Source organism: Acanthochromis polyacanthus, chromosome 10 (genome assembly GCF_021347895.1).
Source record: "Acanthochromis polyacanthus isolate Apoly-LR-REF ecotype Palm Island chromosome 10, KAUST_Apoly_ChrSc, whole genome shotgun sequence".
Taxonomy (NCBI): domain Eukaryota; kingdom Metazoa; phylum Chordata; class Actinopteri; family Pomacentridae; genus Acanthochromis; species Acanthochromis polyacanthus.
Genome location: NC_067122.1, coordinates 28,547,398 through 28,563,044, shown reverse-complemented (window position 1 = coordinate 28,563,044; position 15,647 = coordinate 28,547,398). Strand labels below are relative to the sequence as shown.

The 15,647-nt window shown below is 37.5% G+C and overlaps 2 protein-coding genes across 3 annotated transcripts; one reads left to right on the top strand and one right to left on the bottom strand.

The window, feature by feature from the left end:
• Nucleotides 1-122: 122 nt before the first annotated feature.
• mmgt1 (membrane magnesium transporter 1) lies at nucleotides 123-4,973 on the bottom strand. The gene is made up of 4 exons (XM_022210660.2): nucleotides 4,820-4,973; nucleotides 4,418-4,470; nucleotides 4,226-4,329; nucleotides 123-1,000 (listed from the first exon to the last, which is right to left on the bottom strand). The coding sequence occupies exons 1-4, from the start codon at nucleotides 4,896-4,898 to the stop codon at nucleotides 847-849; spliced, it is 390 nt and encodes a 129-aa protein (XP_022066352.1). The 5' UTR covers nucleotides 4,899-4,973; the 3' UTR covers nucleotides 123-846.
• A 1,691-nt stretch (nucleotides 4,974-6,664) lies between these two features.
• On the top strand, nucleotides 6,665-9,084 carry pfdn6 (prefoldin subunit 6). Of its 2 annotated transcripts, none has more exons than XM_022210655.2 (4): nucleotides 6,665-6,858; nucleotides 7,089-7,159; nucleotides 7,251-7,375; nucleotides 8,789-9,084. In XM_022210655.2, the coding sequence occupies exons 1-4, from the start codon at nucleotides 6,795-6,797 to the stop codon at nucleotides 8,907-8,909; spliced, it is 381 nt and encodes a 126-aa protein (XP_022066347.1). In that variant the 5' UTR covers nucleotides 6,665-6,794; the 3' UTR covers nucleotides 8,910-9,084. The 2 variants fall into 2 exon arrangements, with proteins under 2 accessions (XP_022066347.1, XP_022066345.1); XM_022210653.2 differs by lacking the exon at nucleotides 6,665-6,858 and adding an exon at nucleotides 6,895-6,998.
• Nucleotides 9,085-15,647: the final 6,563 nt, after the last annotated feature.

The following is a 15,647-nucleotide window of genomic DNA, read 5'->3' as shown; positions in this document are numbered from 1 at the left end:
TTAATCATTTAGTAATATATAGAAAACGGAAGAAGGCTAAAGGACTGGGCTGCCTTCAGTTTAATTACATGCATCTACTTGTAATTATATGAGCTACAGGGCAAAAAACACATCCTGACACCTTGTAAAATCAGTATGCCTTTTATTAAATCGAAAACAATCTGTTGAATCTTAACAAAATGTAAAATGAAGGAAAAATAAACTTGACCCAAATGAATGTACCATTACTTTCTGCTCCGCCTCAGGTCTTCACAGTTTCATTAGAATGGCTGTCTAATGTTCTCTGCTCTCACGTTTCACCTCAAGTCAATTTCTTCTGGTGCACAAGCAAACCTTTTTCTTGCTTACAGCACATACAGAGCCTTCATGCTTCCAGGAAATCATCAAGGAAATAAAGAGTCCTCAGTTCGCACAATAAAACTCATTTCAGTCGACAAAATTTCACCCAGACAGCAGCTGAAGACCGATGTGTGGTTGAAATGAAACGGTAACAAAACAGGCTTTGTTACACTTCTCATACAAAAGATATACAAAGGACAGCAATATCCCAAATCAGTTCTGAAGGGACCAAAAAGGTGCAGATGTCTCAGTGTCTTAAGACTCCAAAGCAATTACATACTGTATATACAAATAAATCTGCTTGAAAAACTGAAGGGTTGGCACAGTCAGTGTTGAATATGGTGATAACCACTGTATGGACAGAGATGCATGTTTGGACAGCATATTAGTTTATTTACAAATTAAAATTAAAGCGGAGGAAGATGAATTCTCACTTTCCCCTCCGTCTGTCTAAGAAAAACAAATCATATCTGACGACGACGATGTTACGGGCAGGAAAGGCCAGTCTCAGTGCAAATTCTCCAGCTTGCGTAGCCGGAGGGGGTTAGGAAGAGCTTGCTGGCGTACAGAGGAGGGCTCCTCCTCTGGTGTACGGAATAACACCCGACCCCGGTGGTTGAAAAGGTAAAAGGATGGGTGGTTCCTCAGCGTATCAAAAGTTCTGGGGGAAAAGAAAAAAAAAAAAAGGACGACATTGGCACAATATAAATTGTCTCATTTCAGAGATGCAACAAGTTATGATGTTATTGGACACCGACTGAGCAGGTTCATACCCTCACACCGCCACATTTCCATATGCAGACTGATAAATAAAAGGCAAAACCATTTTGATATTACACACGTGGACAAAATTGTTGGTACCCCTCAGTTAAAGAAGGAAAAACCCACAATTCTCACTGAAATCACTTGAAACTCACAAAAGTAACAATAAATAAAATTTATTGAAAATTAAATAATCAAAATCAGCCATCACTTTTGAATTGTTGATTAACATAATTATTTAAAAAAACAAACTAATGAAATAGGGCTGGACAAAAATGATGGTACCCATAACTTAATATTTTGTTGCACAACCTTTTGAGGCAATCACTGCAATTAAACGATTTCTGTATTTGTCAATGAGCGTTCTGCAGCTGTCAACAGGTATTTTGGCCCACTCCTCATGAGCAAACAGCTCCAGTTGTCTCAGGTTTGATGGGTGTCTTCTCCAAATGGCATGTTTCAGCTCCTTCCACATATGTTCAATGGGATTCAGATCTGGGCTCATAGAAGGCCACTTTAGAATAGTCCAACGCTTTTCTCTCAGCCATTCTTGGGTGTTTTTGGCTGTGTGTTTTGGATCGTTGTCCTGTTGGAAGACCCATGACCTGCGACTGAGACCAAGCTTTCTGACACTAGGCAGCACATTTCTCTCCAGAATGCCTTGATAGTCTTCAGATTTCATCGTACCTTGCACACTTTCAAGACACCCTGTGCCAGATGCAGCAAAGCAGCCCCAAAACATTACTGAGCCTCCTCCATGTTTCACCGTAGGGACAGTGTTCTTTTCTTCGTATGCTTGGTTTTTGAGTCTATGGACATAGAGTTGATGTGCCTTACCAAAAAGCTCCAGTTTGGTCTCATCTGTCCAAAGGACATTCTCCCAGAAGCTTTGTGGCTTGTCAACATGCATTTTTGCAAATTCCAGTCTCGCTTTTTTATGAGTTTTTTTCAGCAGTGGTGTCCTCCTTGGTCGTCTCCCATGAAGTCCACTTTGGCTCAAACAACGACGAATGGTGCCATCTGACACTGATGTACCTTGGCCTTGGAGTTCACCTTTAATTTCTTTGGAGGTTGCTCTGGGCTCTTTGGATACAATTCCAATGATCCGTCTCTTCAATTTGTCATCAATTTTCCTCTTGCGGCCACGTCCAGGGAGGTTGGCTACTGTCCCGTGGGTCTTGAACTTCTGAATAATATGAGCCACTGTTGTCACAGGAACTTCAAGCTGTTTAGAGATGGTCTTATAGCCTTTACCTTTAAGATGTTTGTCTATCATTTTTTTCGGATGTCCTGGGACAATTCTCTCCTTCGCTTTCTGTTGTCCATGTTCAGTGTGGTACACACCTTTTCACCAAACAGCAGAGTGACTACTTGTCTCCCTTTAAATAGGCAGACTGACTGATTATGAGTTTGGAAACACCTGTGATGTCAATTAAATGACACACCTGAGTTAATCATGTCACTCTGGTCAAATAGTTTTCAATCTTTTATAGAGGTACCATCATTTTTGTCCAGGCCTGTTTCATTAGTTTGTTTTTTAAATAATTATGTTAATCAACAATTCAAAAGTAATGGCTGTTTTTGATTATTTAATTTTCAATAAATTTTTATTTATTGTTACTTTTGTGAGTTTCAAGTGATTTCAGTGAGAATTGTGGGTTTTTCCTTCTTTAACTGAGGGGTACCAACAGTTTTGTCAACGTGTGTAAATTCTGTGCACAAAGTGAACCATGTCCATCATCGGTGTGTGATGAAGAGAACTATAAAGTGTGTATGAGGAACTTCTACCACCCCTGTTTTTAGGGGAAATTATCACATGGAAAACCAAGACACAGCGAGGTTGTGTATCATAAGAGTTTCACATTAAACATGAAAACAATACTGTGGATCATCAGTTGCTGAAACACCTATTCTATAAAAGACTTTTTCAACATATTTTCCCAGCGAAAATGAATAACTTTCTCTGGTTTAGCCAATTTTACCAAATTTCTAACCTGTAAGATCCATCACTGGATCATTTGCACATTTACTCATGTTGACAGAATGTGACAGTAAACACCATAAATTCAACCTATGCTCAGGCCTGCAGTCGCCCTGTTAAATTGTTTATATTACTGCATGTTGGACATACTGGGGATATGAAATACTGGGCTCTGAACATCTGTGACAAATGTTGCATGTTTTCTGACTTTTCTTAAGTGAAAATGGCACAAAAATTGTTCGGTGCAGCCTTATAACACTAGTGACCACAACTTTCACTTTTGAAACAAATAATCTGCCAGATGGACACAGCTCTTGGCAGTTATATCTCATTCTGAGATCTTGCTAAGACACTGCAGCAGAGAGCCAATATGTTCAGTTTGCAGTGAATGCAATTAATAGCAAAGATCATAATGTAAAGGAATCAGTTTCCTGAGCTCTCTCATGCTTGTGCTTGAGTCACGGGTATGGTGTTGTTTCAAACTGGTGGATTCTGTCAACTTAAGTAAACGAGCAAATCATTCCATGTTTAGTGAAACTGGCCCCTGAAATTTGAGAATGTTTTACATTTTTGCCAAAAAAAATTACTGCTGCATCAAACTGAAGTGCTGCTGATTTGGTTGTCAGAAAGTCCAGATCACTACAGTGTCACGCAGTGAAACAGTGACTTATCTAACATTGCCTATAGAAACTCCAGTTTCAAGGAGGTAAAATACCTTTGTGAACTCAATCTTCTTCCTTAAGGCCAATTTCAAATGGTTAAGGTATTTAGTTTGGCATATAAAAGGTGACATAATATAAAACTCCTTGATGTATTTAAAGAAAACATTACCTGTACACTTTATGGATTCATTATTACTGTTTTCATGTCATTTGTTGGACTGTTAACTCCATGCATTAAGGATAATACCAGGCTTTGAATACATCGGCTGAAGCATTACAAAAACCAATTCATGATGTAAAGTTACGTCTGTCCAACATAACATCACCTCTGGGAGGTCTGCAGCGTGTCTGTGGGAGCAGATTCACACCAGTGATACTATAAATGCAGGTGAGGTGAAGAGCTTCCTGCTTCCCCCGTGACAAACGACACAAACAACCACATCGTCATGGGAGTGAGGTACTGCAAGGTAAAGCAGCTTACTTGTTTTTCAGCTCTGAGGAAGCATCCATGTCTTTGAACTCTCCAGCGATGTGGACAATACCGTAGCAGGTTATCACAAACGATAACAAGGTCTGCAATACAATCTGTGACAAGAGGGGATGGAGATGAATGAAACTGGAAAGACTTTGCAAAATTAAAGCAGAAATTAGCATAAGAATAAAAGTCACTCACGTCAATTGGTAGCGTCTCGTGCTCCTTTTCTGTAAGTCGCATGTATGATCGATCTGATGGGAGAAAAACATTTTAGGTCAAATTAACACTATTGCAAAGTGGCAGGGTGACTGGCTAAGCAGGTAAGCCTGACTCATCTGATAAGGGCTGCTTTTCTAGGCACTCTATACATTATATACCACTGCTAGTTATACTATAACACTGAAATGCAGATGAATGTTTTAAACCCGTCACCCCCGCGGCTCATTCAAAGCTAAATGCCTTAGCATCCCGTTAGCGAGCTGATGGACGAACTGAAGGCCCGACCGGTTGTTCTATCTTCCTGTCGGCAGGAAACAAGAACTAGCTGGAACAAACGAACACACCGAGACGTGCAGCTTCACTCTTAACGCTTAAACTCACGCTGTGCCGCTGAGAAAGCCGCATGAGCTAAGGCAAAAAGTCCAACGCCGACAACACCTTTCCAAAACGATGATGCCATCTTGAAGCAGTGCGATGACGAACTGAGAGCAGCGTCGTAAAACAGTGTCGTAAAATGGTGTTGTAAACCGCCGCCGCCACCATGACAGCGCCCATAGATATGAAGAGCGCCAAACTGGAGAAAAATGCCGACAACAAAAAGCGTTTAAATTAATTATATGTAAATGTAGAAAATTCTAGGTGAGTTTAATGATTTCGTTTGCGCATTTTATTTGTCACGAAGCTCCTTCTTCTTCTTTGAGGTTTAATGGCGTTGACGGACATAGAATTGGTGCTTTACCGCCACAAGCTGGTGGAGGGAGAATTAGGATGTCAAATATCAGAGTCAGAATCAGAAAAAAAAAACTTTATTTATCCCTGAGGGGCAGTTACGTGGGCAAAGAGGGTCACATTAAAAAAGACCAAGAGAAAGAAAAAATAAAACACAAAAAGGTGGGTGGTCAAAAGCAGCAGATTATGTGCAATGGCAGGCCTGCTGTCAGTAACAGTATGAGTGGTTACTGCAGAGGTAGTAAAGACAGTAGTGTCCATATAAGTGTCAGATATGTAAAACGGCAGATTGTGTACAGCAATAAATTAAAAATAAATTAAAATTTAAAAAAAATGCAAGGAAGGCATCAATCAAAACAGTAGCTTTAACAGCAGAATGTAGAGAATGGTAATATTGCAGTGTTGCGTCTGAATGACATTGTAATATTGCACATGAGGACAGTGTACTTATTGCGCATGAACAATATTGCACAAAGCTTTAAGGTTATTGTGACCCTTTAAAGTTCAGAAAGAGAATAGGTTGGGGGACTTACAGGCTGGACAGCGGAACCTACACCGTATTTACAACGTTCTTTAATTAAAATCTCAAAACATTTTGATCAAAATGCTTGACGTAAGATACTGAAATATGGAACTTTAATGAGTTATTTTGCAGAATGTTTATTACAATAAATCATTGTTTCATCTCTCACTATTTCTGCCCCATAAATGCAATTGGTATTAAAGAAAATGAAATGGCAGATAAGGCTGTTCCCATACAAATCAAACTGAGAATTATTTGAATTCTGTGTAATGCTTGTTGCATTTCTATCAAACTGCCTGGTCTGCTATGTGAATGACAGAACTGTAAAATGGCTGATGATGACCTTCAATTTATTGTATCTTTTATTCACTGCACTGCTATTTATATTGCCGATATTTCTCCTGTGTATACTGTTAACCTCTTACTGATCTTTTTACCTATGTTAAGTTGAAACTTCAGAACAATGATACTTCTTTATTATCTCGACTCTTTGATGCATCTGTGTAGACCAGGACATTACTGTGCTAACTATCAGTGTACTCCTGTATAGTAGTCTGGGTCTTCACTTATTTAGTTTCTGAACAAATTGTTGTGTTTACACTTGCAGCCAACAGTAGAATATCTGATGTGCTTTAGATTTAGTAGAAGTAGCTCTAGCAGCAGAAGTAGATAAAGATAAATAATACTTTACTAATCCTATGGTTAATTCAAGCATTCAGTAGCTTAAAAGTAGAGATAGATAGAACAACTAGACTTAGAGAACAATATAATTAAATGAAATGTGCAATGCAGTTTAATTTTGGTGGCGCACATACAGAGTATAGTGTGGAGAGAGTGAAGTGAAGTTGCATTTGTATTTTCTGTCCAGTTCAGTCTGCCGTCCAGCTGCACTTTTAGTTAACTTGTATTCATCCATATTCATATCTTGGACCTAATGCTTTTTATTTGTGTAGACTCTTACTTTGAAGGGATAAGCTAACATCCGCTGTAGCCGCTGCCCCTTCCTGTTAGCTTACACTGCTTTCATGTCAGACCACATTTAGCTTCCCTTCTCTTTGTGACATTCACTCACTTTATAGTGCTTTTTAAAAATCCTGTCCAAACATGGCAGAGGCCATTCAGAAGAAACTAAAAGCGGAGGTGGAAAAATATGCGCAGATGCAGAAAGGTGAGCGTCAGTTAGCTTCTCGTGGCTTCTCGTAATGTCTCATGTTGAGTCGAGCTAACTGTCCATATCTATGGTCTATATTAGGACAGCTAGCCAGACATTTAACTGCCTGGTTGGATTGGTCAGAGCTTTTAAAACTCGTATGTATGGTGACAGTGACATTTCTCTGCATTAGTACAAAAATATAATGAATATCTGTCCTAATTATCTCATGTCTGTGTGTCGTTCAGATGTTAGCAAGAGCATGTCAGCCAGACAAAAGCTGGAGACGCAGCTGGCAGAAAACAACATCGTTAAAGAGGTAATTCTTTATTTATCATCCACTGTTAGCTTTCAGTACTGGAATATGTACTCTTGTATACTGAGGACATGATCTCTGTGTGTTTTTCTAGGAGCTCGATCTGCTGAACAGCTCAAACATCGTTTATAAACTGATCGGTCCAGTGTTAGTAAAACAAGACGTGGATGAAGCCAAAGCCACAGTCGCAAAAAGGCTGGAGTATATCAACGGAGAGATGTAAGTCAAGCTTTTGTGCATCCCACAGCGATGTTGTTCATAGTCTTTAAGCCTCTACAGGTGATATGGTCAGTGAACTCCACAGAGCTGTAGGATATGAGTCTTAAGAAGTAGGTTACTGCCAAGATAATAGGAAATATTATCTTTTTTTCTGAGAAGTGTCTGACCTGTACAAAATGATGAATTAGTTTTAACTTCCCCTTGGGAGCCTTTTCTATAGTTGATTCTGGTTTCAGTTAAAGGGGTCCGTTTTTGCCCCATTCAGACATGAAATGGGTAACGCTGCTTAAAAGGATGGCATCGTGTCATTCAGACGTACGTCACTTTTCTGTTCCTCACAGTGAAGGTGAGAAACAAAGCACGCAGTATTTGTCAAGTACAAGAAATTAAAGAGCACATCAACTGATGCTTGATACTTACAATGCATTATCAAGAAAAATACTAAATCTTAACTAACAAGTTTACCAAACTCTCCAAATGACTAAAAGGTTTTTTTTGTGATATCTGAATTTGTACAAAGTACGACAAGAGTTCACCATAACTGTAGCCAACAAAACAAAGCAACATTTAGTCTTTATGGATGATTTCAGGGCTCCGTGTGACGGTAATGTTGGACAAAGATGGGACCTTATGAAATCAGCTGTCATGTTCTACGTTTTGATGACATTTAAATGAAAGAATGACTGATAAGACTTTGAGCATTTATCTAAAACACCATCAATCTTATTTCCGGCTCCTGTAAACAGATTGATAATATACTGTCAGATAAATATGTTGATTTTCTTGCAAACTCATGCAGTCATTTGTATACAAGTGATAAAGTACAGTAAACCCTGTAGCTGTAGTGAACAAGTGGTGGTTTACTTTAGAGTAAATAACATTTATATTCACACACTGTGTCATTATTGGAGCAATAATCAGCTTTGTAAAGCTTTCTTCTGCATATGGACTAGACTATTGACTGTTAAACAGACACTGAAATGTAAAATTGGTGGCATTCCCCTTTAAGACAAACTCTAATATGCTGATTGTTATCTCTATTTTTATTCTCTTCTCAAACTTCTTAGTGCTCCTTTTTATTGTACATGCAAACACAATTTAGCTCCTTATTTATTCTACAGGTATGATGCAAGTTACTTTGCACATTCTTTTGTATAGGGTTAGTGGTTAGTATCTATCTATCTATCTATCTATCTATCTATCTATCTATCTATCTATCTATCTATCTATCTATCAGTCAGTTTATTGGACACATCCTTAGTGCACCACAAAATTAAAGCTCTGTTACAAGCATTTCATTCAACATTGAAGTCACTGTGGAAGTCTTCAGTGAACATAGAAGCAGTTAAATGTGTTTTATTCCTGTGCTTCCCTAAAATCAGTACATTTACACATTCTTTTGTCCCGTTGCAGTCAAAGGTACGAGTCGGTCCTGAAAGAAATGGAGAAGAAATCCGAACAGCATCGAGAAGTCTTGACTAGTTTACAGCAGGAGTTTCAGAAAGCTCAGGGCCTGGCTGCTGGCAAAGTCTGATAAACCAGGATTGATCTGCACGCATGCTCACACACACACAGTAGAAGGGATTATAGTGGTGTAATGTAAACCTGCTGCATTAGGCTGAGGAAGTTCTGCTCGTATCTTGTTGTTAATTTGCAGTGTTATTACTGTGACTTTGCTCTTGTTACTAATAAACATGTTTTTCATGAAAGCTCAGCTCTCGTTTAGTTTTCATTAAGCCGCAGCTTTGCTTTATGTGATGTTCTGATAGATTACACAGAAATTCACATTTCATAGCTGCTCCATACAGAATTTGTAGAGGCAATAGAGAAATGTTTTTCATGATTCTATCCTCTGACACATCAATAAAAAGTTGAAGCCATGATAATTATGTATGAACACTAAAGAAGGAAGTGGAAGACAAGCACAATGTAAGTTAAAATCCTTCATAAAATTAAAACCTGAGACTTTTTTACTTCACCTTCATCTGTTCTCCAGGTCTGTTTAGAGGTTGATCACCTACAACACTACGAAAAATTTATATGAAAAATGACTCTGAGTAACCTATAAGATGCACCTATCTCATTGCAGCTGGTGGTTAAAAATGTGTCAAATATAGTTTATCTCTGGTTCTCTCCTTCCAAACTGCTGGTTCAGGACTCACTGTGATGTCAATGTGGAACACGTTAGGTGAGATGACCTTACTTCAGTCTCACACTCACTCTCTCTTCCAACACTTCATTAAATGCATGTTTGCAAGATAAAAATTCAAATGTACTAATTTAGATAAACTTGTAAATTGCTAACATTATTTTGACCTGTTGGATTAACATATTAATGGAGATAATTCCATCAACTTGTTGACAACTTCAGTTTCTGCATTAGTTAATTTTAAACTAAATTCAAGGCAACTCAATCAAATTAAGCCAATAATTACAATTTTCTTCACTTTGAGGCCAAAATTTCAAGTTCTTCACCGACAAAACACATTGGCAACTTAATGTTTGTAATTTTCAGAATTGTTGCATTTAAGTTCATAAGACTTCATTTCTTTAAAATAACATGGAAATACTAGTGGGAATAACTTTTTGTGAGTAATCAACTTAAAAACTTGTGTTTATGCTGCCAACTATTGAGCAAGTAATTAAAGATGCCTTTTATTTAAGAGATAAAGTTGACTGTGTTCTTGTAGCTCACAAAAATGTCTGTAAACTGTTGCATTGCACTGTAAAAATGTTTTTTTACTGTTACTTTTACGGTAAAATTCCAGCAGCTGTGGTTGCCAGAAACACTACTGTTAAATCACAGTAAAACATTTTATTCATTTACGGTAAAGAAATGTTTATGATCATGATATTAAATTATCATTTTAAAATGGGTTTCATTCCATATTTTACTATAAAATTTTAACCATTAGAGAAATTTGTTTTGCATGAAAATTTACATGAAAACAAAATAAAGTTTATGTGACCTACCATAAACATTACAGCATTTTTTCCTTTATCAACATAACAATTAGTGTATTTAACTTTAAATATGCGCATTTTAGCAAGGATGCCAATTGTAGCTCTCATAAATATTAACCCATATGTCTTTTCATCAATTTGACAGATACAAACTGTATATTTTACATGAAATAGATACAAAAAATGCCACATTATATATAAATTTAGCAGCATGTTTCCATTATCAGTAGAAACTGTGAAAACTGTGATTCTTTTTGAGAAATATATGCAAAAAATTACAGTTAAATAAAGGGAAGGGAAATGTATTTTTTCAAGAGAAACAACATAAAAAAAGTTACAGTTTTCTCCTGAATAACTTATTGACGCTGATTCCGTGTTAAACTGTTTTAGAGTTTACAGGTTTTTACTGTCATGGTTTGGCAATTTTTCACTGAAAAATTTCCTAACCCCAAAATGATTCAATTATCAGGTTAAATAACTATCTAAATATCGGTGGGCTGCTCTGGTCCCCCAAATGTTCCAACGCCTCTTTGAACATTTGCTTTAATTAGCTGGGCGTCCTGTTGCCACCAGAGCAGATGTTGTCCAGGTTCTGACCCGCACAGCAGCTCACAGCAGTAAAAAGAAGAAGAAAAAAAGGCTCAGCGGTGCAGCTTTGTTCACCTCTACCACCAGCGGAGGGTTTCATCTGCACGAATAATCAAAAAGTCTTTAATGGTTCAAATACTGAAAACTTGCTGAGAATCTCCAGATCTGATGATAGAAATGTTTGCTGCAGGACGGCCAGATAAAGAGCAGCAATAAAAGTCAGACATGGCCTCTTTTTACGACAAATCTGATATTTCTCATTCACTGTTTGTTTGAGGACTATGTAAATGCCTGACATCGCTCTCCCAATTATACTGTTAATCATGAAGCATCAGTGAACACAGAATCAAATCTGTGGCTCCGCTCCTCTCATCTGATGTAGCAGAAACTAGTTTAAGGTGGAGGGAGGGAGAATATGTTCGGACACAATGAGTCAGCAGATGTTCAAAAGGCAGCAAAGCTACTCTTCGTAAATTGAGCAGAGTGGTTTTCAATGTTTTATTAACATTTCAGCAGAGATGTCGATCTAGAATGAAAACTGCAGTCAGAAAATCTCAGTTTATGCGTCTTCCTGCGCTTTTACGCACACATGAATCAGATTCTGCTGCTGTCGGATGTAGCAGGTTTCTAGAAAAGTCATGTTTCACGGATATTTCAGGTTTATGTGGCGGGAATATTTGGATTAAAACTTGTCTGGATGAATCTTGGGCTCCAGCAGAGCTTTACAGGACAGTTTTATTAGGATGCATGCGTCATTACGCAAAAAAAAAAAAAAAAACGCACAGAATGTCTGTGTTTAATCTGGATATTGGGTTGGATTGGAGCACAGAGGTGAACTTTTAAAGCAGCAAAATAAACCAAAGTCTCCCCTGATGTCTGACAGAATGTGGCCTTGGTATTTTTTCAACATTCTTGGGGTCAAATCCTCGTAGTTTTTGTCTAAAAAATAGATCCGGCAGCACAGGAACAAAAGCTCACCTGAAAATGTCATTTATATCTCCCTGAATCTGGACTACAGATAACCTCACACAGACGTGCTGTAAAACCGAGGTGTTTTCTTGCACGAGCCTGTCGCCTGGCTGGTGGGTGACAGCAGAACCATTAACACCCCGAGGTGCTTTCGGAAACGGGGCCGACACGTGTCCGCAGAGAGACCCGTAAATAAGTTCTAAAACGTCGAATAAAACAATCTGCAAAGTTCAGTTAAAGACAAATAGGAGCTGATTCTGTAGTTTATTTGGTTTTGCTTGTTTCTTTTGTGTTTGGTTTCTGTTTCACGTTTTACAGGACTGAAACTTTGCAGCCTCAAAACGTCTCATCTACACAAACTCTGAATGTGTTTTGTGGAAATGCTTTCATTAAAATACTAAAAAAAAACACTGTTTTATTTCACAGAGCTTATTGTGGGAACCGCGCGCATCAAATGGTTCGCTGGTGAGGCCAAACGGCTCTTCATCACTTTGTCTTTATCGTGTTCGCGCTGATGTGGTAAAAACCAACACTTGCAGAAACCAGCTGCTGATTTAAATGTTTTACGCTTTTCATATTTTTTTTTTAAGTAATCAAAGTTTAATCCCACCCCGCCATCAGACTGAGGCACTTTTACGCATGCCTTATTGTCTTTGGGTAAGTAAACAAACTAAGCAGATACATCCGCATTACTGATAATCCTGTGTCCTAACCTTTCCATTTTTACCCCGCGTCCACTGGAGCTGTTTAATCTTCGTTTAGACGGATGCCGCTCTAATGAAACCCCAATCTGATTCCAAGTTTAATTGATTTACTTAGTCCTGTGTGGGCTTTTCTTCGGGGGGTCAGTGCTTAACGGAGCACAAAAGAGCATCCTGTCCAGAGATCAGCCCTGCGGGACTAACACCTCCTTTGACACGAGATGCTTTCAGACAGACGAAGAAGAAAATCATGTATTTAGCAGTGAGATCTCCCCCAAAGACCACAAGATCATGAATGAGAATTTTACATAACCTGTTGCGAAAAAAATCATAGGGAATGTGAGGATCTATGAGCCACAAACCGAAAATCTACAAGTTACTCGTTTGTCCCCTGGAAGGGTTTGGAAATATTTGCATTTTTTATGCGTGAAGTAGCTTTGCAGGCTTCAGTCCCAGCAAGCAAACCTCCACTGGCCTGAATAAACCAGCGCCAGAATAAAGGCGCCAGACATTTAAGAGGCTGCCCGACAATTAACACCATCCACGATAAGGGTTGATGGTCGAGAGATTACAGCTTTCAGTGCAAATTTCCAAATGAAAAGCACATGATGGTGGTCATTAGCACACAAGCCAGCATCCAGACAGTGTCAGTCGATCTAAAAAACACAGAATGAGTGGAATGAGTCAGTCTCAGTCTGTAGGAGCAAACCCAACACATTTAGAGGAGTTCATGGATAGTTTATTTGCTGACTTTAATTAAACAAACGTCCGTTATATTTATGTAATAAGAGATAAATGACTTATTTACTGTCATTCCTATGTGTGATGATAGAAACTCTCTTATTTACAGACCATCATTAACAATAAATCCACACAAAAGACTTCATGTTGCCAGTATTCATTTATCACTCCTGCTTTATGTAACACAATCAACGACATTTTTCATTATTATATTAAAAACGCCAAAGGTAGGTAGCTTAACTGAGAGGAGATTTATCTATTTCATGGAAAAACTTATTAGCCCACCCTTGTTTTGTTGTTCATTTAATTCATTTTAATACTTGGTACAACTAAAGGTAGATTTGTTTGGACAAATGTAATGTTAGCAACAAAAATAGTTCATTAGAGTTTAATTTAAGAGCTGATATGTAGACATTTTCCATGATTATCTTGACAATAACCAAAATCACTTACAGCAATAGCTATGGCGTTGCACTGCCAAATACAGTGTTTTTATGTGTTTCATGTTTTATTTTCTGTCTGTTTTGGTCACATGATGCACACAGGACTTGATTGCAAAACCATTGTTTTTTAAGATGAGGGTGGTCTAATATATTTTTTTCCATGGTTGAATGTCAAGACAGATTTGCAAATAATGAAAGCATCACTTAAAGGAACAGAGGTCTACATAAAACCAAGATTTAAGACCAAATTAATGGAACTTTGCATTTCTGTAAAAAGGTTCAGTTTTTGAACAATCTAGACAAAGACTGAAAAGAATCTAAATCACAGGCAAGACGTGATTTTGATTAAAAACGTAATAAAAACCCGCGTACAGCAGGCCTCTCAGACACTGCAGTCCTTTTTTGTTCATTTTTAATGCTCATTGTAAACTTGATTGTTTGTTATAAATGAGCAGATTACATCATTTTGTTGTTCTTTCTGCTCCATTTTATTTGTTTTTATATTGAAGTGTTTTTTTTCCTTTTGTCAGTGAATGAAATAAAAATCAGCCATCTTGGAGTGGAAGATTCTAAATCTACTCAAGGTTTGGGTAGTTTGTTTTTTTTGGTCATATTTAGATTTACGACTATCGGTTGCAACCTTAATGGGAGTATTATCTGTAAACTGCACTAAAACCATTTAAAAAAACAGCCACTACAATCCAAATGAACAGTCTGTGTCTTATTTTTATTCTGTTATTGGTTTATTATTACTGACACATTTAAATGCAGATTTTATTGCCAGTTTTTTCTCTGACTGTATAGTCTTAATCTGCTGTAGTGTAAGCTATACTTCTCTCTGAAACACTTCAGCTGTACTTTAAAAAGGAGGCACCACCTTTGAGGAAGGATCCTTGAACTTAAGTAATGTACTTAAAAGACAGCAGTCTAGCACAGCTACTTTACACCATTGAATGTGAACAGTCTGTGAATGAGCCCAATCCTTTGCTCTTTTTGCATCTGAAAAACTGCTCTGAAGCTCCCCGATTAACATTTCAATCCTCATAGCTGCTGTGCAGTCTGGATGAAGTATGTGTTAACTGTCCTGTAGCTGCTCCCCTTTCTTTACCATTCCAGCTGTAAGGACTGCCCAAAGCCATTCACAGAGCAAAGAGGCCACTACAACAGTGTTGAAAAAAATCAATTAAAAAGATCAAAAATATAACACGTGTTATATTTGAACACATTATTTTAAAATTAGGTTACTATTTTTCTCCACAACATAAAGATTTTTCTTGTTTTTGAGTTAAACACTAAAAAACAAGAAGTAACTATTTGTTAAAATACATATTTTTGATGTTGAAATTATTGACAGCTTTAGTAACATGTGTTTTACAGTAATGAGTCATTAACTGTAATTAAACAAAACAGGTTAAATCTGTTAAATGAAAGTGATTGCAAATACAAATGCAGTTAAAACACAGTTAAAACCTTCTTTGTTTACAGAGCAGGCAGCAGTTCTGGTCTTATTTGTGTAGTTATTCATACTTTATTCTGTTATGGTGAACTTGTTCACATCAGCAGTGCTTCTTAAGGGCTCTGCCACCCAAATTATTAACTGGACTGAATTATTACCGAATTTAAAATGTCTTTTAATAACCCAAGATGTGCCAGTATCACTCTAGCTGCTGGTTAAAAACTGTCCACTGTTGGGTAAACTGATAAAAATATATAAAATGTTTGTACATACATGACCAGCCAAAAGTCTGGACACAAACTCTCATTCAATGCTTTTAATTTATTTGTATTCTTTTCTACATTGTAGATTAATACTGAAGATTAACTTTTTTTTTTAGTTTACAACATAATTCCAGTTGTATTCTTTTA